The sequence below is a fragment of the Rhamphochromis longiceps genome, linkage group LG15 (assembly GCF_057381845.1).
Source record: "Rhamphochromis longiceps isolate RC_006_pf linkage group LG15, R_longiceps_female_GT1.1, whole genome shotgun sequence".
Lineage (NCBI taxonomy): Eukaryota > Metazoa > Chordata > Actinopteri > Cichliformes > Cichlidae > Rhamphochromis > Rhamphochromis longiceps.
The window spans coordinates 35,154,575-35,177,195 of NC_140571.1; the positions used below are offsets into that span (position 1 = coordinate 35,154,575).

Consider the following 22,621-nt stretch of genomic DNA (forward strand, 5'->3'; position numbering starts at 1 on the left):
CACTACATTTCAGTGAAAACTGAACTTATGTCAGCTACATCAGTGATCATGCTGTGTGGAGCATTGTACGCCACAGACTAAAGGCCTGTGGTCAGACAGAGAAATGGTGCTAAGGGGTGGCCATAATCCTCCTAAATAGGGATGGGTATCGTTTAGGTTTTATCCGATACCGGTGCCAAACCGGTACTTTTGAAATGGTGCCGGTGCTTAAACAGTGCTCAAACCAGTGCTTAAAGAATGGAGAACACAAAGTTGGTCCAAAAACCTTCATGTTCAGCTGTTTTTTTGTAAAAAGATAACAATGTTAGCCTTTTCTGCAGCTATAGGGCATATATGGTATCATTCTTGGCTGGAAGCAGTGCTTAAACAATGGAAAAAACACAAAAAATTTTCCAAAAACCTCTCATGTTTAACTGTTTTCCACTTTTTCTTTGGTCATTTTAGCCTTTTTGGCCAGGGTGAAGGGAGTATCTGCCATCAAACAAGAAGACAGCCGCATGTAGCTATGATGATGTTTGCTAGTTCACCTTACATGCATTAATGTAATAACGTGGTTAGCCTACTCAACGTAAATTACACACGAACAACATTAAGCTACTCACGCAGAGAAGAACGGCTGCTGCTGCTGCCAACATCATCCGTCATCATTTCTGCTACACTGGCAGGGTTACGGCTACACCCGCAGTAGATGTGCCCGGTGTGAGGTCTCACAGCAAGCTATCAAATACGGCGCATTTCTCGGCTTTAAAAAAAAACGCTATGCGTCGCCAGGTGTTTCATCGGATTTGAGGAGTTACCTCCTTTGCACAGTATCACCTTAAAGCACTTGTTGCAGGCTGCTGAGTTTGCATATTTTGCTGTGAAGTACAGCCAGACTTTTGACCGCTTCACCTTGGGCATTTTTAATCTGTAGCTCTGCTCTAAAAGAACGTACGTACCTGGACCCGCCTACCATCCTTGGAAACATAAAATGATTGGCTAGAATCTAAAGTGTACCACAGCTCAGGTAAAAAAAAGCACCGAAATAAAGCACCGAAATGTGCGCTGCTTTTCGGTCTGGTTACTACCGTTTATGTCAGAACTGGTGCCATCATGGCACCGGATACCGGTACCCATCCCTACTCCTAAATCCTTGAAAGGTTGTACAGCTGTCCCAATGGCATTAAAAAAGAAATTAGTTCCTTGTGCTCGAACAATTTCCATGGGTAACTTTAAAATTCTTCCTACTTTTTCATCAGTGTTTCTTTAAAAGCATTCCTGCAGATACTCGGAGCAAAATTCAAAAACAACAAAAATGCCCTTGATCCCGTTGGAGACCTTCACCCACTCTTGAGACTACCACAGTCTGTGCTTCTGTGTTCTCCCCTTGATAATATCACCTGCTCAAGGGTATGGATATTATCCTATCTTGCTCATCCATGTGCTTTGATACACAACACTGATGTGCTCATGTACCAGCTGCTTCCTCAGCAGAATGTTCTGTCTTTATCACAGTCACACATTCTTAAATTGGTGAGTGCTGTCAGAGTGCCAACAGAAAAGTTGCCAGGAATAACTGATTGCATTAACTTGTTTGTTTGTGATGTGGAAAACAGCTGAATGTTTAAAGTATCTTCAACCACTACTTTATAAATCCTATCATTCAGCACTGTTTTTGGATTTACTGTCATTGAGACAGCCATGCAAATTCAAAAGTGTTAAATTTTTTGGTGTTAATAGTCTCCTTGCAAAAGTAGAGTTAATTTTACTCTAAGCAGAGTCACATTCTTTTAATGTAACTCTGAGGTGTAAAATGATAGTAGTTAAAATCGAGTGTTAAAAATGAGTGTTTCTCTGTCAAATCTGGAGGTGTTAAAATGGAAACATTAACTCTTGACCTCTTAACTCTGAACTCCTAGAGGGGCTATGACACCAATAGAGTAAATTCACAGACTCCGCCCCCAGCACGGCTCCAATCGAAGCTGAAGTGAAGCCGTTTCAGAACATTTTGCTCTACATATTTGAGTTGTTTGCCATGCTTGGTAAGTCATTTTTTCAAAGATTGTTTCAATTGTTATTAGCTTTTACTTCTGTGGCTCTTTGGAGTTGAGACAAAGCTGTGTGAAAGGCATTAGCCATGTTGCTCGCTGATAGCATAATATTCTGTTTTAGCTAGCTGAAAGGTATTGTTTGCGGGCAAATACCACAGCCTTGAAAAAATGGCTTTTCAGTCAAACCTTTGGTCAAATACACCTAAAACAATGTCTAGAATGTGAAATGTTGGTATAATGGTGCTACTTGAAGCCTGAAAACGATCGCCCATAAAAAAAATAAAAAAAACGAGCAAACAGCAGTAGCAGACGTCCTGACTGGGTTCTACGTTAGCATAGATCCCTCCAGAGTTTTGTGCACACGGTTTAGGTAAAAATGAAAAAGGTTGAGGTTTTACATTTAGTTCAGTATTACCTGTTGCCTGTGTCCTTGTCTTTTGGGAAAATACTTTACACAAGTAATGGCTCAAAGAGGATTCCTTCTTACTGTGCTGCAATTGTTTACTGGATTATTTGTGCCATTAATTAGTGTCAACTAATTTTTATTCAATCTCTGCACAGGATATGCTTGTGAAGATGGAATATGGGGGAGAGCAGAAGTGCGTTGAAGTTCCACAAAGGGATGAATGAAGGACATGCATATTGTATTGAAGAAATAAGTGATGAGAATGCTGTTATTTGCATTTACCATGTCAGACCTTTTGATAAACAAAATTCTAATGAAAGTGAGAACATGTATACTGTTACATCTTTCAGAAAATGTTTTGAAATTGTGGTGCACAGTTCAGAATAAATGTTTTTCAAAAACCATTGCATCTTTTTAGTAAATGTTTATTTCCAAAAGAAATTTCTAGAAGTTCAGAACAGTAAAATTCCCGCTTTTTAGAATGAATTAGAAGATAACTCTTACGTAGTTAAACTAAAATACTCTTTGAGAGTTAATATATAAACTCTTAACACCAAGTGTTAAATTATCAACTCCAGACAGATTTGGTGTTTAACACTAAATCAGAGTTAACGTACCAACTCTCCAAAAAGAGTTAAATTAACACTCTCTGGTGTGGACCCATATAGACACTTTAATAGTGTTGAAATCAAATCCGACAGTGTTAATTTGGACATGCTGGATTTGCTGTGTGTAAAAGAGCTTTAGTGAAGGATTCTTTATCAGTGGTACTGTGACAGTATACTTAGATGATGTCACAATGCGATGTGAGCCCTCTGTTAACCTGTTCTGTTTACAATAAAAATATCAAGCTCGACCGTGGCTCAGGGGGTTGGGAATCGCATCTGTAACCGGAAGGTCGCCGGTTCGATCCCTGGGCTCTCTGTCCTGGTCGTTGTGTCCCTGGGCAAGACACTTTACCCTACTTGCCTACCGGTGTTGGCCAGAGGCGCGATATGGCAGCCTCGCTTCTGTCAGTCTGCCCCAGGGCAGCTGTGGCTACAACTGTAGCTTGCCTCCACCAGTGTATGAATGTGAGAGTGAATGAATAGTGGTATTGTAAAGCGCTTTGGGTGCCTTGGAAAGCGCTATATAAATCCAATCCATTATTATTATTAAATGAGAGTAAAGCCACTCCTGCTTTGAACAACTGTGTACCAGTGATTTGTTTTCTTAATCATATACTGTATATTGCTACACTCAGCTTAGAAGAATAAATATATGAGAAAACAAACAAGCCAAACAATCACTTGCTAATGGTGGTTATTGTCAGAGTGGTTGGGTTTAATTTGATATATTTTAGAGGGAGATGTACATACACTCATAGAGCAGAACATTAAAACCACCAGTCAATGCAACTAATGGTAAATAGACTGATTCGTATATAATGCTTTTCTACTCTGCTGGAGTACTCAAAGCACTTTATACAACATGCCACATTCACACAAGCACTTACCTAAGATTCACACACATTCACGCACATTTGAGCAAGTTGGGATTAGTATCTTGCCCAAGCATATTTGGCATGCACACTGGGGGAGCCAGGGATCAAACCACCAACCTTTCAATCAGTAGATGACCTGCTCTTTGAGTGCCCCAAAACGGTCGCACGACTGAAAAATCGGCTCAAAATGGGCCCAAAATCGCACAGTGTATGCCCAACTTAACTGTGTACTAATGCATAGTGGCAGGAGAGCCATGTTCAGCATTAAGATATTGTTTTACATTCTTCCTATTTCATGTGCGAACAGTCATTTTCTGAAATGTGACTGAAAAGTCACATTTCTGCTTTTAAGATGTACGAGTGCCAATAATGTTGCAGAGTCTCTGATAACAGCAGTAAACTTTATTCTGTTTTTAGTCAGATATGGTTTTAGCCTTTGGATCATGAAGATATTAACGTATGGTGGAATATGGATTTAATCTACTTTTCCTTTTTACACACCGCCACCATCACCATCACCAAATAAATAAAAATTCTAATTGATACTCACACTGTATGCGTGTGTGTTCTTGCTATCTTTGTGGGGACCAACAACCCTCATGGGGACAAAAATCCTGGTCTCCATGGGGTTGAAGGCATTTTTCACACTCAAAATGTGGTTTTAGTGTCAGGGTCACGGTTAGGTTTAGGGTAAGGGTAAGGGTTAGGCATTCATTTTTGATGGTTAGGATAAGGGGCTAGGGAAACCATTATGTCAATGAGATGTTCCCACGAGGATAGCAAACATGACGCATGCGCGCGTGTGTGTGTGTGTGTGTGTGTGTGTGTGTGTGTGTGTGTGTGTGTGTGTGTGTGTTTAGCAGTGACTGGTGAAACAAATTCAGATTAACAACAGCTCAGTTCCTCTAAGTGTTAGATTGAGCTGTGACAATGAGCCAACATCCAACACAGCTGACTTCCCCTAAATAAAATGAAGCCATCATTGATAATTAACTTTTCCTACTATGACATGCCAAATATTCTGCTGTGATGCCGGTCAGTCACTATTTATTAATAAGGTTTTAAAATAAAATAAATTTGCTGCTTGTCACTTTATTGATAAACATATTCAATTGTCTTGTTGTTGATTTTATTTGCTCATCAGGAATTCGCCATCTTCACACTGCAGCATGGATCTAAGTTTTTGACCATACTTACTGTGTTATTTTTACATTTTTAGGTGATTGATATATTATCAACCTTCTTATCACTTCCTGTAAAAACATTAAATGAATGAAGCTAGCCTGTCTAAAACTGACTTAGTGCAGTGACGCATTTAGAGAAAAACTTGCTACAACTATTACATGGACATTTATGTCTTTTTAAAAATGAAAACATTCAGCATTTTTAAAAAAAATAAGAAATAAAAGTAAATTAAATTCAGTAGGGCAAATAAAGAAATGTGTAGGGCAGCTGGGTATAATAGTTTTGCCTCATTAAACATAAGAAAAGTTTATTAAGCACCAAGCCCATCACAGATGTATCGCCACAACAACATTAAAAGGGTCTAAAAACTCTCCCAAAAGGTAACATTAGTATTAGTGAATGAAAAGGTTGGCCAGATAAATCTGATCGGGTTCATTACAACACGTGAGAAACTCATCACACAGAATGGAAGGGAGGGTAAGGCAGCATTGTCCCACCTTGCTACTCCTCTCAAGACAGCATATCAACTGTGATACATTGGAGGAACAATGCAGAAAGGTCACTCTCAGCTGGTTATCTGTGGTGGTACTGCCACCACCAACTATGTAGGGCTGCAGCTGTTTTGTCACCCTGTGAACAGGAAGCAGTTAGAGGGGGCGCAATCCAATTAAAATCAACTCTTCAAGTGAGAACAGAAAGACGAGAAATAATACATTCATTTCTGCTTGGGCTCGAAACATACCTTGGCTGTAATAGTCACATTGCTTGACACTTTTACTGGACTTAAGGCATCCTTTCAGGTTTAGCTCTTTGATTCACTCTGCTGAGTATTCAGCCATTTGCACACTGCTTGCTCGTACTAGTACTAATTAGACTGTGGGATTATTTTTTCAGGTTATGTGTTTCACCTGTCAAATAAATTCAGCATAAGTGAAAGAAGGATTTAGATACATTTTTAAATGACTTGGCAGCAGTTCCCAGTGTCTAACCTGTTTACTTGTTGGGGTTGGAGGGAAACTGGCAGCGACAGGAGTTGTTGTATTTGTTTTGTTTGTTTGTTTGGATTGGTTTTTTACCATTCACTCTAATGAAATAATGCAAGTCTTCTCGGGGAAAAGATCTCCATAACACCAAACGGCAGTGGTCGTGGCACTTAAAAGCCATAAACACAAGATAAATGTTCATCAGCTGCATGAGTGAACCACAATCAATCATCCAAGTTGCAAGAGGAAAAAGATTATTTAAAATGTAGCAGAGTGCTGATGGTGACATAAGAATGAGTAAATGAATCCATCCTAATTGTGAGGAATTTCTTTGTAAGTGGCATACAAACAGATGAAATATGCTGGCCTAATATAAGTGGAGAAAAAGAGGGAACTGTGACTGATCGCTATTAGGCTCATCTGAAAGAGAGGCCAGCTGTTGGAAGTACAACAGCAACACCCTGTGGCTGTGATAACTCATAACGCTGACTCCTGACTTTAAACATGGCCCAAATTTCTTCACAGTGAAGGTACATTACAATAATGCATATTGACAGCCAAAACTAAATCAATAAAATCATCTTTGGCTCAGGAGGTAGAGTGGGTTGTCCACCACTTGGAAGGTCAGTGGTTTGATGTCTGTCTTCTTGATTTTGTCAAAATTACCCCAATGTATCCATGCGTGCAAATGTTAGACAAGATGCTATATACAAGACGGTATACTGCACTCTGTATAAATGTGTGTGGATGAGTGAGGCTAGCAGTTAAAAGCGCTCAGTTACAATAGCAAAATAGTTTATAAATATAAAAAGAGTAACTTTAGACTCTAGATTTCTAAAACTTGATGACTGATAATGTTGTGCAGTTTTTGCCTGCTAATGTAGTGGGTTAGATTTTGTAGATGTTCTGTTCATGCATGGGGTCTGTGAACTCAGCATGAACGTTCCACTTCTCTCTTTGCTCTCTAATGCTGGGCAGACACTGTGCGATTTTTTTCAGTCGCGCGATTCAGCTCCTGCTCAAACTGTACGATTGACTCGCAGGGGTTAGAAGTTCATAGGTCACGATGCAGGGTCTCACACTATACGGCCTGATGCTCTGATGCGACCTGAGTGCTCAAACTATGCGTACATAAAATGAAGGTTATAACAGAAATTCTGTCGCTCGCTCTCCCTCTCTGTCTTTCACTCACACAGACACGCACACCACCACCATCAACTTTGCTAAATTGCTCATGAAAAACATTGATCAGGCAGCTGTGATTGAGCAGCAGTGTAGATCCAACTATTTTCAAGGTTGTTGTGTCGTGATAATTTTTTGAGGCCACATCAAAAAGGCTCGGATGAGCTTTCCAAAGTTCTACAAGTTGTGCCTCCATCGCTTGTGTCCAGATCACACGCTGCACTGCCGTGCTGCGCCGTCTTTTTCGCTGACATTTGTGTTTGCGCGTGCGCAGTGTGACAAACTGCGGTGACACCCTCACGACCAAGCGATTGATGATCGGGAGCTCGTTGTGAGGTGTTAATCGCGTCTCGTTACCCCACGTATACTACACGATGCACGACGCACGATGAAGGCCAAAATCGGGCCGATCACCAAAACGGTCGCACGACTCAAAAATCGGCTCAAAATGGGCCAAAAATCGCACAGTGTGAGCCCAGCATTAGGGAGCGCTAACACAGTCCAAGGATCTACCTCTATAAACAGACTACACAACTACTATCACCACTGTGCAAGACTTAATTTACATGCAATAACCCACACTCTAAATGTATGACACTATTCTTTCCCAGTTTGTATATTTGTACATTTTTTTAAATATATTTTTCATATGTATATAGTGCTTCAGAACTGTGCACCTCACCCCCCTTTCTTTTCCTACATGTTTGCGCTGAGTAGGAGATGCTCTGTATTTCATTGTACATGTGTGTAGTGACAATAAAATGCATTCTATTCTAATCAGAGGCTGGTTATAAGAAGCAGCTGAGTCCTGGCATTTGGCAGTCATTCCTGCCGTAGCTGGCGATGATCACAGCCTGTTATTAAGCATTGCAGATTAGATTCATTTCCCCAGGCAATTGTTAAGCTGTGTACCTGTTAAAGGGTGGTGAGTAGGATCCTCATAGGTTGTCTGCATTTTGACTTATAGTCAGTGTTGGGACTAACGCGTTATTAAGTAACGCGTTACAGTAACTACATTATTATTGTTATTGAGTCGTTTGGTACCGGGCCGCGAGAGTTGAGGCTCAGGTGTGAAATGTATAGTTTTCAGGGTTTTTTAGCGTTATTTTGTTATCGTTTTTATCGTTTCCTCGGTTTTCCTTGGTCTTTTCACGTGTGTTATGAATACATTTTATTTTTTTCGGTACCGGTACTAGTTTTATTTTGTTGAAAAAGACACAAAGCTGGAGTTATTCTGTCTTTACACTGCAGCTGTTTCTTCTTCTCTCATTCTCTCCCCCTCCCTCTCTCGTTTCTACTTCAATCATGAAACTGATCAATGATCAGCTGATCGGCTTTTCTCTCTTATTTGTTTATCGCCCACTTCGCGCCAATAAGAAGAAACCAGCGGATGTCGCACTAAACAACAGCTGCACGTTTAAGCTTGATCAGCTGTTGTTAGAATTTATTTAATATTAATTTCTAGTATCAGCTGGTGTTTGCTGGAGCCACAGCTGTAAAAGCTGCTGCTCATGATGTCGGTTTGGATATGTGGTGAGAGGGAAACATGAAGATGAAACCTGGAGATGTCCTTACTGAATCATCAGAGCTGAACAGGTGATGGAAAAACTGGTTTACCTTTTACCTGACATTAATGAGTTGAAGGGAAGTTATGAACTGTTTATGAGAGACAAATAACACCAGCATCCTTTTTTTTAACGTAGCTGACAGCTGGTAACTGTGCGGAGGCAGGTCTAGCAAAGTTTTGCCAGGAGGGCCAGGTAGGGCATTAACAGGGAAAGGGGGCACAAAGAAATACTTTTCTTTCTTATTCTCATTTAAAATGTCTAGCTTTTATTAAATAATTATCTAAATCTTACAACAAACAATTGATAGATTGATACATATATACCATCAAGACAGTGAACATCACTGTCACAATAGCGGTTTTTTTTTTTCATTCAAAGGCTTTATGATTTTTCCTATAATGGCGGGCCGGTCTCTAGTCAAAATGCCCGGGACGATTTTTTGTCCCAGTCCAGCTCTGTATGCAGCTCATCTGCAGTCTGGTGTTACCTACATCTTCCTATTCAGAAGGCAGAATTTCCGAGTTCTGAGTACAATCAAAGGACCACAACTGCAGTTTTGGTGTTGGATGTAAAAAGTGCACATGACGCTGTGACGTAGGCTAGAATCATGGCAGCGGTCAACGACGGTCCAGGTGTGGGATTTCTCTCGTGGAAATATGCACATTATTTTTTTCCTTTCTATTGGTAGGTGGCACAGTGCACTTGTGGCAAGTAAGCAAGCTAGAAGACTGGCAATCTTGCTGGGTATCCAATTACAGAAGCAACACATTAACAAGAGAATTCTGAGTAAAACCAAAGTTACTTTCCCTAGTAACTAGTTACTTTGAAACTAACGAGTAACTTGAAGTAACTGAGTTACTTTTGATAAAAGTAACTAGTAATGTAACTAAGTTACTAATTTAAAGTAACTTACCCAACACTGCTTATAGTAGGGTGGACCCCAGATAATTGTTCTTCTCTTCCTTGTTACAGGCCTACTCTGCTGCTATCTTGTTGAAGGCTGATTGTTGCTTTGTTGTGTTGTGTTGTGTTGTGTTGTGTTGACTTGCATGTCACTGTGTGTGTGTGTGTGTGTGTAGACAAACTATTGTATAAATGGGTACATGTGGCTAGCAGTAAAAGGTTCTTAGTGTTCAGATGGAGTACGAAAAGTGCTATCTGAGGTGCCAGTCCACTTTGCTTTATTTGGGACGTAAAAATGTAGTTTAAAGAGTGGATATCACCATTTATAACACAAAATCTTGATTCTTTGCTGGTAAGAATATACTTCTTTCTTCAGGCATGGATGCAACATGCAGTCATGTAGTTCAAAATTTGCCAAATTTAGATCAGTTGTAATTTTGGATTATTATTGGTGGAATCCCAAAATTTTATCAACACACCTCATGCAGCACTGATGCTGATAAAATAGGGCCACAGTGGCTCTCTGATATAGGCGGATGCACATGCACAGCTTAAAAGCTTCACTGAGGTGAAAATAATTTTTTCCATATCACTCCCGCCATCAGGATGTCATTAGATAACTGGAGAAGCTCTTTCCCCGGAGTATAGAGACCAGAGAGAAATGTATCAAGAAACCTAGCACATCTTAGGGAACTGAAGGTTGCTTGTAAGTATGAGCCTTGTGAATTTAATGTCAAGGATTTTTAAATTAATCATCCAGCCCTGAAGACAGATCAATTGTCCTTTTAAAAATCTCAGTAAATACCATCCCTAGCTACTACATGAAACTTTGACATTGCAAGGGACTACTCAACTTCTATTGTGATGCTGCTGGATGATGACACATGAATTCAAGGACATATCTTTTGTAAACAACACAAGTCTCCTGCGCAGAAGTTGTGGAGGAATCACTCTTGAAAAGATTTTAGGCAACATGCACCGAAATTTTGACTGTGCTCTCAAACCATATGTCTATTGAGGTAGGTCTAAAAAAAAAACCTTCCAGGTGAGACCATTCTAATCACCTTTGAAATGAGTGATTAGAATAATTATTTCAGGCTAGAGGGATGGCTCCTGCTATTAACAACCCTCTGTTCAATATCACAACAAATTAGTTCATGCTCATTAGTATGAGTTGTGCTTGCTTAGTGGTTTGGAAAGCCTCCATTGGGAACATGCTTTATTACTCCCTGTGTGTAGAGCATGTAATTAACATTCATCAAATGCTGTGTTTATATAACGTCCCTCCTCAAAAATGTAATTTTGACATTATGTAAGTGTTATTTTCCTTATCAAGGAGGGTCTTACTGCTAAATTTGCTAAATTGTTGCATCAACGATCAGCAGAATCTGCATCTGTAGATACAGGGAGTGCAGAATTATTAGGCAAATGAGTATTTTGTCCACATCATCCTCTTCATGCATGTTGTCTTACTCCAAGCTGTATAGGCTCGAAAGCCTACTACCAATTAAGCATATTAGGTGATGTGCATCTCTGTAATGAGAAGGGGTGTGGTCTAATGACATCAACACCCTATATCAGGTGTGCATAATTATTAGGCAACGTCCTTTCCTTTGGCAAAATGGGTCAAAAGAAGGACTTGACAGGCTCAGAAAAGTCAAAAATAGTGAGATATCTTGCAGAGGGATGCAGCAGTCTCAAAATTGCAAAGCTTCTGAAGCGTGATCATCGAACAATCAAGCGTTTCATTCAAAATAGTCAACAGGGTCGCAAGAAGCGTGTGGAAAAACCAAGGCGCAAAATAACTGCCCATGAACTGAGAAAAGTCAAGCGTGCAGCTGCCAAGATGCCACTTGCCACCAGTTTGGCCATATTTCAGAGCTGCAACATCACTGGAGTGCCCAAAAGCACAAGGTGTGCAATACTCAGAGACATGGCCAAGGTAAGAAAGGCTGAAAGACGACCACCACTGAACAAGACACACAAGCTGAAACGTCAAGACTGGGCCAAGAAATATCTCAAGACTGATTTTTCTAAGGTTTTATAGACTGATGAAATGAGAGTGAGTCTTGATGGGCCAGATGGATGGGCCCGTGGCTGGATTGGTAAAGGGCAGAGAGCTCCAGTCCGACTCAGACGCCAGCAAGGTGGAGGTGGAGTACTGGTTTGGGCTGGTATCATCAAAGATGAGCTTGTGGGGCCTTTTCGGGTTGAGGATGGAGTCAAGCTCAACTCCCAGTCCTACTGCCAGTTTCTGGAAGACACCTTCTTCAAGCAGTGGTACAGGAAGAAGTCTGCATCCTTCAAGAAAAACATGCCTAATAATTCTGCACTCCCTGTAGAAGCTAGCAAAGATACTTTAAACTAAAACACTCTATTTGACACAAAGTTGCATCAAAATCCAAGCAAACACTGGCAAAAAGTATTCAGATATTTAGTTTTGCAGACAATTGTGAGCAAAATACAATCACAGTATTTGTTCAATAGCTTTTCAGAAATTCTGGGTGAGTTTATGGCAACTATTACAGGGAGTGCAGAATTATTAGGCAAGTTGTATTTTTGAGGAATAATTTTATTATTGAACAACAACCATGTTCTCAATGAACCCAAAAAACTCATTAATATCAAAGCTGAATGTTTTTGGAAGTAGTTTTTAGTTTGTTTTTAGTTTTAGCTATTTTAGGGGGATATCTGTGTGTGCAGGTGACTATTACTGTGCATAATTATTAGGCAACTTAACAAAAAACAAATATATACCCATTTCAATTATTTATTTTTACCAGTGAAACCAATATAACATCTCCACATTCACAAATATACATTTCTGACATTCAAAAACAAAACAAAAACAAATCAGCGACCAATATAGCCACCTTTCTTTGCAAGGACACTCAAAAGCCTGCCATCCATGGATTCTGTCAGTGTTTTGATCTGTTCACCATCAACATTGCGTGCAGCAGCAACCACAGCCTCCCAGACACTGTTCAGAGAGGTGTACTGTTTTCCCTCCTTGTAAATCTCACATTTGATGATGGACCACAGGTTCTCAATGGGGTTCAGATCAGGTGAACAAGGTGGCCATGTCATTAGTTTTTCTTCTTTTATACCCTTTCTTGCCAGCCACGCTGTGGAGTACTTGGACACGTGTGATGGAGCATTGTCCTGCATGAAAATCATGTTTTTCTTGAAGGATGCAGACTTCTTCCTGTACCACTGCTTGAAGAAGGTGTCTTCCAGAAACTGGCAGTAGGACTGGGAGTTGAGCTTGACTCTATCCTCAACCCGAAAAGGCCCCACAACCACAAGCTCATCTTTGATGATACCAGCCCACACCAGTACTCCACCTCCACCTTGCTGGCGTCTGAGTCGGACTGGAGCTCTCTGCCCTTTACCAATCCAGCCACGGGCCCATCCATCTGGTCCATCAAGGCTCACTCTCATTTCATTAGTCCATAAAACCTTAGAAAAATCAGTCTTGAGATATTTCTTGGCCCAGTCTTGATGTTTCAGCTTGTGTGTCTTGTTCAGTGGTGGTCGTCTTTCAGCCTAATAATTCTGCACTCCCTGTAGACGAACCTTCTTGCTATGAGACAACAGTACTAACCCCAAAACAAAAGACAAAATTACAGAGACATTAAAGAATGTTACAAATAGTATAAAATAGTAAAAGAAAAGAAATGAAATGACAGGTTTAATTTATTTTCTTCTTGAAGAATGTGGACTTCTTCAAGATTTTAATGGTAAATGAGAAGAGGAGCACCATAGGGGGAGAAAAGTGTTGATGATTCTAAGGGCCCATGACTGACAGGGTCCCTAGAAAACAGTAGAAGAGTCAACTAGTCTATTTTTTATAACTATAAACTACAGCATATACCATATTTTATTTTGTGTTTGGTAAAAAAACAAGTGGTCCAAGTGCACACGCTCCTAGCTGATGCTGAGTGCTAGAGCTGTAGATAGTAAAGTGGTTTTATAGTCCTGCAAATGTGTCTGTCAGCATGCAGCAGTGCTGTGTGATACTGCAAATTTGGGCATTGATCCAATACCCAATAAATATCAGTATCAGTATTGGCAATACCAATACTGATACTGATATTTTTTTAATTTCTAAGGGCAACTTATGTAGGTGAGAGCATTGCGATTTTTGCTTTCCGTAGTAATTAGTTAACACAACAAGACACACCTTTCAGCTATTCATGCATTTTGAAACTGGGTTTTTTGGAGACCTGGAATGTAACTGTGCCTATTGTTAAAGCACTTTGGGTCAGCATGTGTTGTTTAAATGTGATATAGGCTGGGGAAAAAAATAGACGTGTAGTCAAAACAAACAGGTTCAGATATTTTTCATTATGCATATTCTTCTCATTTCCAAATAACAAATTAATTTAGTTGGGCCAAATACTGAACTTGGAGGACAGAAAAAAATATTGATCCTATATTGCTAATATCGATCTGATATCAGTACCACCATTGGTATTGATACTATTGACATTTGGACCGATCCACCCACCTTTACCATACAGTTTTCATTTGGACAGAGGAGGGAGAGGGGTTTTCTCTTCAATCCATCAAGATCCTATAGCTGCGCGTTGCTGGAAGCAGATAACGTATGGACTGCCTAATGTTGATTGGTTATAACGGAATAACGGAGCTCTCTGGGAAAGATGGAACAGTGAAAAACACCAAAGATCACAAAATAAAGCATCAAAAGCACTGACAGTGGCTGCAGTGAGGCTTTTCATTGTCTTTAACACTCAGTTTCACTACAGCTCTGTGCATGTTATAACTTTGCTCTCCTCCATGGTCCAATGGCACATCATGAAGATCTTGGAACAAATGATTTTACACCAAGACTGTCCTTTACAGGTGTCACCGAGCCCTAACTCATCTGGAGGAATCTGGCCCTTATGTGAGAGTTTTGTTCTTTGATTTTTTTTAAGTGGTTTCAATACCATTCAATCAAATATACTCAAAGACAAGCTCACCATGATTCCTCCTTTGTTTCCTGGATCGCAAACTACCTGACAGAAAGGACACAGTTTGTCAGGTTGGGGAACTGTGTTTCTAGGAAATTAATCAGCAGCACGGGGGCTTGACAGGGGACTGGCTCAATTCCTTTTCATTGTATACAGCAGAAATAGAAATGCTTGGACGACACTGCCATTGTAGCGTGTATCAGGAATAGACCAGAATCTTAATATGGGAATATTGTAAAAGCCTTCAGTGACTGGAGTCACAAAAACTACCTCATATTGAACAACTATAAGGCAAAGGAAATGAGAGTAGATTTCTCAAGACTCCCAGACCCCCTGTTACGACTGATCGTAATCATATGTAAATTTGAGTGTCCAGGTGCTCCTCTGGGATTGGTGCATCCAGGGTGGATGGCTCACACCGATTGGCTGAGGACCGGGAGGCAGCGGATATGAAGAGACCGCCGGCGACTGCCACTTCATTCATCCTCGGCCCAACCCAACCGGCAGACCGTTCACTGTGTCACGATGTTACCATGTTGGTTAATGTAAGAGCATGTAGGGGTGGACCGCCTTTTTGTTTGATCAGTTTTCTCCTGTTTTTGTTAGGCAGGGAGGAAAGTGGTTGTCGTTTGGTTTAGTTCCTTTGAGTAGGTAAGTTGTGTTTATTCCTGAGATAGCCTACCTTTTGTTTGTTGTTTTGGCCTTGGGTTCACCCTGAAGTTATGATATGCTCCCTTCCTTTGTTTAACTGCACTTATTGTAAATAAATCACTGTCACAAAATATTAAGTGTGTGACGTGCTGCTTGGGGTTGGACGGGGATGGATCACCCTTTATGTTGTGGTCTGGCCGTGCCTAGACGGGCCATAACACCCCCTCTTCAGCCTGTGAAAGTTTGTGGGATGGACATAGAGATGGTAACAAAATACAAATATCTAGAAAACACCTAGATAACAATCTAAATGCGTCCCTGAATACCAACCTATACAAAAAGTGGCAAAGTTACCTCTTTTTGTTAAGAAAACTAAAATCTCTTGATCTGCAGTAAAATATTAAAGATGTTCTATCAGTCTATGGTGGCAATTGTCCTGTTCTATGCTGCAGTCTACTGGGGAGGCAGCATGAGTAACAAGGATGCAAGGAGACTGGACAAACTAGTGAGAAAAGCTGGCTTTGTAATTGGTGCCAGACTGGAGATGCTGGGGAAGGATGCACATTAAAGACATTAGAAGCCATCCTGAATAACGCTGATCACCCACTTTATAAAATCTTTATGGAACAAAAGGCATCAGTACTGGAAGACTCCTCTCTCTCTGTTGTAAAACAGAGTGATATAAGAAATCAAATACACCCACAGCTATCAGGCTTTTCTCATACAAATAGCAGATGAACAATTTCAGACAGGAGTTTTTCTATTTCTTAAATAAAGCTTAGAACAGACACCAAGGGTGTGTTCCAATAGCCCGATTTACTTAGTAAGGTTTCTAAACTTAATAGGTCTTCCAATTCTCCAAATACTAACAGAAAGAGCTTCAATGATTTCTTTTTGCTTCCTTTAGCATAGGATACACTGGAACATCCTTATGAAAGGGGAGGTGAAAACGATGATATAATGATATAACCCTGATATAGACCTGCTTATATATTTCAAGTTTTAAACAACAGCCTGTTAAATTCACAGCTGAACTTTGAACCTCTCACTTGCTTTCCATGAAGAATGCAGAATCCTGTATAAGCCCAAGATTATGATGTATAAGTGATAAAAGCTGCACTTAAGCTTCTGTATTATCATTGTTCATTACTAATGTTCCTTTTCTGAATTGCAGTATTTATATTTTTTTTTTCTTTTGTACGAGTAAGCTGGGATAAGTGATAGACAGAGGGAATTTCACAGAAATACCAAACAGAAGGGAGGAAATGAGCTGCCCTGGATCACAGCAGGTAAATGTAAGAAAACAAGATGTATTTAATCTTATATTCTGCCAGCCCTAAAAATAAAAGACTGTACAGATGTTGAGTCAATATTCTGCTTAGATAAACGGAATTTTTTGCTTTCATGCAAGATTGACGACATGTGCAAGACACATTATTACATTTACATGTTTTTAATGAAAACATTCTTTTTTATTTTTATTTTTTATATTGATTGGTACCTTACACTAAGGACAAATACAAAATATATGTTATCTTGGAAGTAAATTTAAATTCTAATCTGTAAAATGGCATAGAAGTATTTTTACTGCTTCAACATTTTTATTTATAATATTAAGTATCGGAAATTTTCAGAAAATAACTGAAATAATAATTTTTCAAACAAACTAAACAACCAAACAACTGTCTTTGTCCTGAGACCTAGTTTAGGACTTGTTCTAGAAACATCTTTACAACAAAGAAATATTCCACACGAAAACAAATTTCTTACTTTTTCTTTGTGTGTTATATCCGAACTAATTATGTCATTTACGGGGGAAAAAATGCTTCATTTTCTGAAGCTAATGCATTACGCTTCCGTACCTTTTTTGGGTTTCGGGGGACAGAATTACAATACGCACACACTTCCTGGTGGAGCTCCCCCTCTCCCCTGCGAAGAATCAAAATACATTCCTAGCAAGCCAGCTACACAAGTTGTCAAAAAGTTATGCTTGTTTGTCAAGTGGATAGACAAAACAGTTTTTATAAAAATGGACGTTATTCCAGGTTTTTTTTTACATGAATAGTAGAAAATATCCCCATGTCCACATAACCGGCACTGGTGACAAGTCATCTACGAAGAGTTGGATTGTTGAAGCTAAGAAAGTCCTGGTAGCTAGCGTTACCAACCGGGCCAGCCAGCTAACGTAAGCTGCTATTTTAACAGGCCTCGAATTGCTTGTCTTTTTTAAGGTTGTGTTGTGACAGTGTCAGACTCTGGTGAGGAATGGTGTAGTCTTATTCTGTCGTCCCAGATCTTTAATTATGCAAAAAGCTAACTTTAAACACCTATTTTCTCCAGTAGTTTTTCGTAGCAGCTGCATAACTGAGCTAGTTATGCTATGCGGTTAGCCTTGACTGCATCAAGGGAACTGACAGTAGGTAGGCAAACGCCGATCCGTTTTTCGGTGCTTGACAGCCGGCCAAAGAATGACAATTTGCCATTTTTGAAGGCTGTAACGTGTTTGTTTTATTGAGTAGCCATGTCTCCTTACGGCATCAGTCATAATTACGCAGTTACGGTAAAAAAATAAAATAAAAAAAATACGACTGCGTAATTGCAATTGATGTCTTGAAACCTATCTAAGTATCCTTGTGCTGATTTATTTATTATTTATTAATATTGAGCTTTTTACCTATGTGTTGTTTGCTCGTTTTCATAGTAAGTTACTAGCTGACCTAAGCTAGTAATGTCTCTATCGTTACCACCAGCGGAAATGCTTGAAACACCACCTGGGTATCCCTTTGAAGAAATCAATTATGAGGACATTGAAGTTGAGGAGGTAACTTGGGATTATTTTTGCTGTTTTTCGTGTCACTAGCGCATGACAACAGTTAGTGTCAGCTCGATGAAGCTCTTACCTAGTGAGTGTAACTTTGATGCTAACTACCTGTTCTCAGGTGGTGGGGAGAGGAGCTTTTGGGGTCGTCTGCAAAGCAAAATGGAAAGGAAAAGATGTTGCAATCAAGACTATTGAGAGTGAATCAGAGAGGAAAGCCTTTATTGTTGAGGTATTTTTTCGTTATTGAAATATTCTCAAGATTATTTCAACAGCCTGCCTGTGTGTAACCTTTCCTTTTCATCTCCAGCTCAGACAACTTTCACGTGTGAATCACCCCAACATTGTGAAACTGTATGGCTCTTGCAATAGTCCAGTAAGTTCACTAGGATAACAATGACTATTTGGTCTATTTGGTTGATTTTGAGTTTTTGATGGTGTTCTTTCCACCGCAGGTTTGCCTTGTGATGGAATATGCAGAAGGTGGATCATTATATAATGGTGAGTCAATATGTTTTAATAGAAAACACTATGGTTGTGTTACATGTTACACCATTTATTTTGCTTTGCTAGTAATGAACACTGCTTTAGACAGACACAGCCCTGTTGAGTTGATCCTCCAGTTGTTTGCATGTTCAGCCACTTTTCTGATTCGTTAGAAGTCCATGTTTGCACAGCGACATGCAGTCCTTACATGCACATACCTAAATATTCAGATAAACCTGGGAACTGGTGGGGTATAAAATTGATCAGTAATAAAATAATTTGTGTGCGTACAGTTAAGACAGTTAAATTAACATTTTCAGTAAGAATGAAAATTGAGTATTTGAACCTTCTGCAAATAAATTACATACATATATTTCTTACAGCCTTATTTTCAAATAAGTTAAAAGACTTATCCTATGTATATCTAGGCTTGTTGTTTCTTATGTTTACCATGAGTGCTTTTATAAGCAATTTGTTGTCATGTAGCAGCAGAGTCTGGGATTACTGGATGTCAGATAGGTGCAGGTTTATTTGAATTTTTCCGCCTAATGATGGCCTCCCTTTCTTGCGAAATCTCTTTCCCCCTAACTTTCAAACCATGAAAAGCAAATTCAACACTTCAGAAATGAAATATCATGAAATAAGAGGGGAGCAGCCCTCACCTGGCCCAGCTGGCCAGGTGAGGGCCAGTTTCCTCGCCAGGTGAGGGCTTTTCCTCTGCAAAAGGGGGACAAATTTAAATCTCTGACCTCAACTAAAAGGTCAAGGTCAGAGGTCAAGTTTTTGAAAATCTTGTGAATGTGATAACTCAAGAAGGATGCCATTTTTTTGTTTTAAAAAAATTGAATTAAAGCTGTCTCCACTTCAGTCACAACTGTTTTATATATAATTCATTTTGGGTAGCATTCAGAGACAAAACGTCAAAAACTTGTGTCTTAAACATTATGGAGGGCACTGTTAGTACTAATTTGTATCATGTTCATAAAATATTCTGTGCTCAGTTGTACTTAAAATTTGCCAGAATTGTTATGGGGCAAATTTCGCTGAATTTCAGTGAGTTTGGGGTTTTCCCCTTGTAGCTATCAGGTTTACTTGAATGAGGTTTTGGGACAAAGTAGTTTGCTGTTCTTAGTGGTTTGCTTATAATACATTTTCATAAACTACATTTTTGGACATAGTTTTGTGGGACATTGCGGGCAGTGAAGCAAATATAACAAATGCTGAGAACTATCGAAAAGTCCTGTTGTTCTTGATGATATTGCGTGTGTTTGTGCGCAAATGGAATTCCTGGTCTCTGACTTTGGCTGGCAATTGTTGTGATGATGGAAATATGCTTACACCAATGGCATCATGGTGGACATGATAGTGTAAAAATGACTGTGTGAAGATGAGTTTGAAATTAGTTTTGCGGAATAAATTTGGACAAAATGAAGTGTAAAGTGAGTTTTTCTAACAAGGCTGCAGATAGCTCAGTTTGTGTTGTGATTACATTTCATGGTGAAATATGCTGACACTTTGAAATCCAGTCATAAGATATTGTTGAAACAATGCTTTTGGATGTCTACAAATTTAGAGTTTGAACCTCAACCTCTTTTCCACTGCAAATGAGACTCTAGGCAGTTTAGTCTTACTACAGAGTCAGGTCACATGTATATGGTTGAATGAGAAAATACACATTATTTTATATCAGTTACTCAAAATTAATGTCATTAATATTATAATTTTTTCTTAAAAATATATATGCTGTTAGAGGGTCATTGTGGGTATTTAATGTGCATATATGTTTCTTCGTGTGCTTAGGCCTTGTATCTGTTAGCTGTTCTGGCGAACATTTTTGGTTGACAGAATGTTTATTAAGGGTCACCCTTTATTGATAATCAGTAATGATAATATCCCCAATGAGTTTGAAATTTTATGTTGACAAACACTCATTTTTATTTTTATTTTGATTGGTGAACTAATATACACTCCTGGGATGTCTTGTAATACTCGATTGAATTTCAAATTAACCTAGTAAGTTGTAAGATATTTCTCCAGCATTTTTAAACATGCTGCTGTCATTTAAAAAAAAAAACATTAATATGAATTATATTTTTAAATATGATTGTATAATAATGATCATTATTTACAGGTATTCTGTTCCTCCTGGTGTCAAAAATACTAAATTATGTCTTGGAAGCTGTTAATGTAACACTCTTCTCCTTGTGAAAATAACACCAGGCTGTTTCAAATTTATAACATAGGTGCATCTGCTGGGACACTGAGGGCTAGTAATAGCTTTTTGTCAGTACTCTTAAAGAAGCTATAGTGAAAATGCACATGGGTGTTTCAGTCCATATGACAGTGTCATAATTACTATAGGGACCCCACACTTTGCCTAGTTGGTTTGAAGGTATGCTGTCTGTGGTCGCTGTTTGAGACTGTGTTTTCTTGTCCACAGTACTGCATGGTGCTGAACCCCTCCCCTATTACACTGCTTCCCATGCTATGAGCTGGTGTTTACAGTGTTCCCAGGGTGTGGCATATCTCCATGGCATGAAACCAAAGGCTCTCATTCACAGGGACCTCAAACCACCCAAGTATGCACCTTTTCACCTCACACACTCCTTTATGTTTCCAGCAAATTATTTCTTTAAAGTAGTTTGATTCAGTTTGTACTATATTGTGTTCTTGTTAAAATATCTGGTATCTTTTGAGAAACATGTAGAGGCTTTTTTTTTTTTTTTTGGCATGGCATTGTAAGCCACTTAGTTGAAAGTTACTCAAGATATTAACTAGGGCTGCCACAAACGATTATTTTGATAGTCGACTTGTCACCAATTATTTTTGCGATTAGTCGACTAATCAGATCATGCATCCATTGGACGTAAAACGTACAGCTTATTGCACCAGCACGCATCTGCTCTTGTATAACTAACTCATTAGCTTACAGTTTGAAGTGTTTATGGTATGTGCTAACTAAAAATAAAGACAAGATGATAGTTTATTAAATTTTAATTAAATCTGCAGGTTGTTTCAGTGAAGTTTAAATAAACTCAGCCGCCTGCTCCTTGCTATCTAAAATATAACAAGACACCGGAGTATATTCTCGAGCATCTCACACTTCTGATAATCAGTTGTTTGCTTGACGTTTATTCAGCTGTGTAAAAACTATAACTTTATTTCTCAGCCAAACCGATTTACTCAGGAACAAATAAAATACTAAAAAAGCCAAACAATAACATTTTTAAGTTCTCTAAGTGACTTATATTACATGTTTAACCTGAGTAGTGAAAGACGGCGGTGGGTTTGAAAACGATTTGCCGGGAGTCCGGTGTTCTCACAGGCTCTAATGAGCCTTGAACCCCGGCTAACTATCGAGCTGGTGAGACGTATGTTACCCACTAGCTATCGAGCTAGTGGGTAACGCACGTCTCCGAAAACGTCAGAGCGCTTTTGAAAATATGTGGTGTCTTGATAAACTGAGCAGATATTTGAGGTTTACACAGCTACATTCTCACCTGAAAATATGTTAAACTTTATTTTGTGACCCAAAAAGAATAATAAGAGTAATATTAAAACTAACTAGCTGCCGCCATTGTTGACTACTGCGCTGGGCCGCGCTATGAATTCTGGGGCACAGCTTCTTCTTCTTCGGGGTTTAACGGCACCTGGCATCCTTGTACATGCAGTGCTGCCATCTTCTGTTTCAGTCCGTTATTACACTCTTAAATTCTACTACTTATTCCTGCGTCTTTTGTGATCTTACAAAGCTTCAAACGACGCGTCGAGTATTAAATCAGTCGTCGACGATTTTACTAGTTGACTAATCGTGACTAGTTGACTAATCGTGGCAGCCCTAATATTAACAGACATTTATTGCGACCTATCAGGAATGCTGAGGTGTGTGGAAGTGTCACAGTAAGATGTGTGTTGTATTTTGTTTTTCTTATTTTATTATGGCTCTTTTT

At 39.3% G+C, this 22,621-nt stretch overlaps 1 protein-coding gene across 3 annotated transcripts in view; it reads left to right on the top strand.

Moving 5' to 3' along the window:
• Nucleotides 1-17,279: 17,279 nt before the first annotated feature.
• The window catches only part of map3k7 (mitogen-activated protein kinase kinase kinase 7), a 28,342-nt gene continuing 23,000 nt past the window's right edge, over nt 17,280-22,621 (top strand). For 2 of the 3 annotated variants that reach the window (XM_085381556.1, XM_085381559.1), the window contains exons 1-6: nt 17,280-17,552; nt 18,069-18,188; nt 18,307-18,417; nt 18,496-18,561; nt 18,641-18,686; nt 21,112-21,250. In XM_085381556.1, coding sequence (XP_085237682.1) covers nt 18,096-18,188; nt 18,307-18,417; nt 18,496-18,561; nt 18,641-18,686; nt 21,112-21,250 — 455 coding nt within the window. In that variant the 5' untranslated portion in view covers nt 17,280-17,552; nt 18,069-18,095. The remainder of the gene's footprint in view (nt 17,553-18,068; nt 18,189-18,306; nt 18,418-18,495; nt 18,562-18,640; nt 18,687-21,111; nt 21,251-22,621) is intronic. The other variant, XM_085381558.1, reaches the window with a different exon arrangement.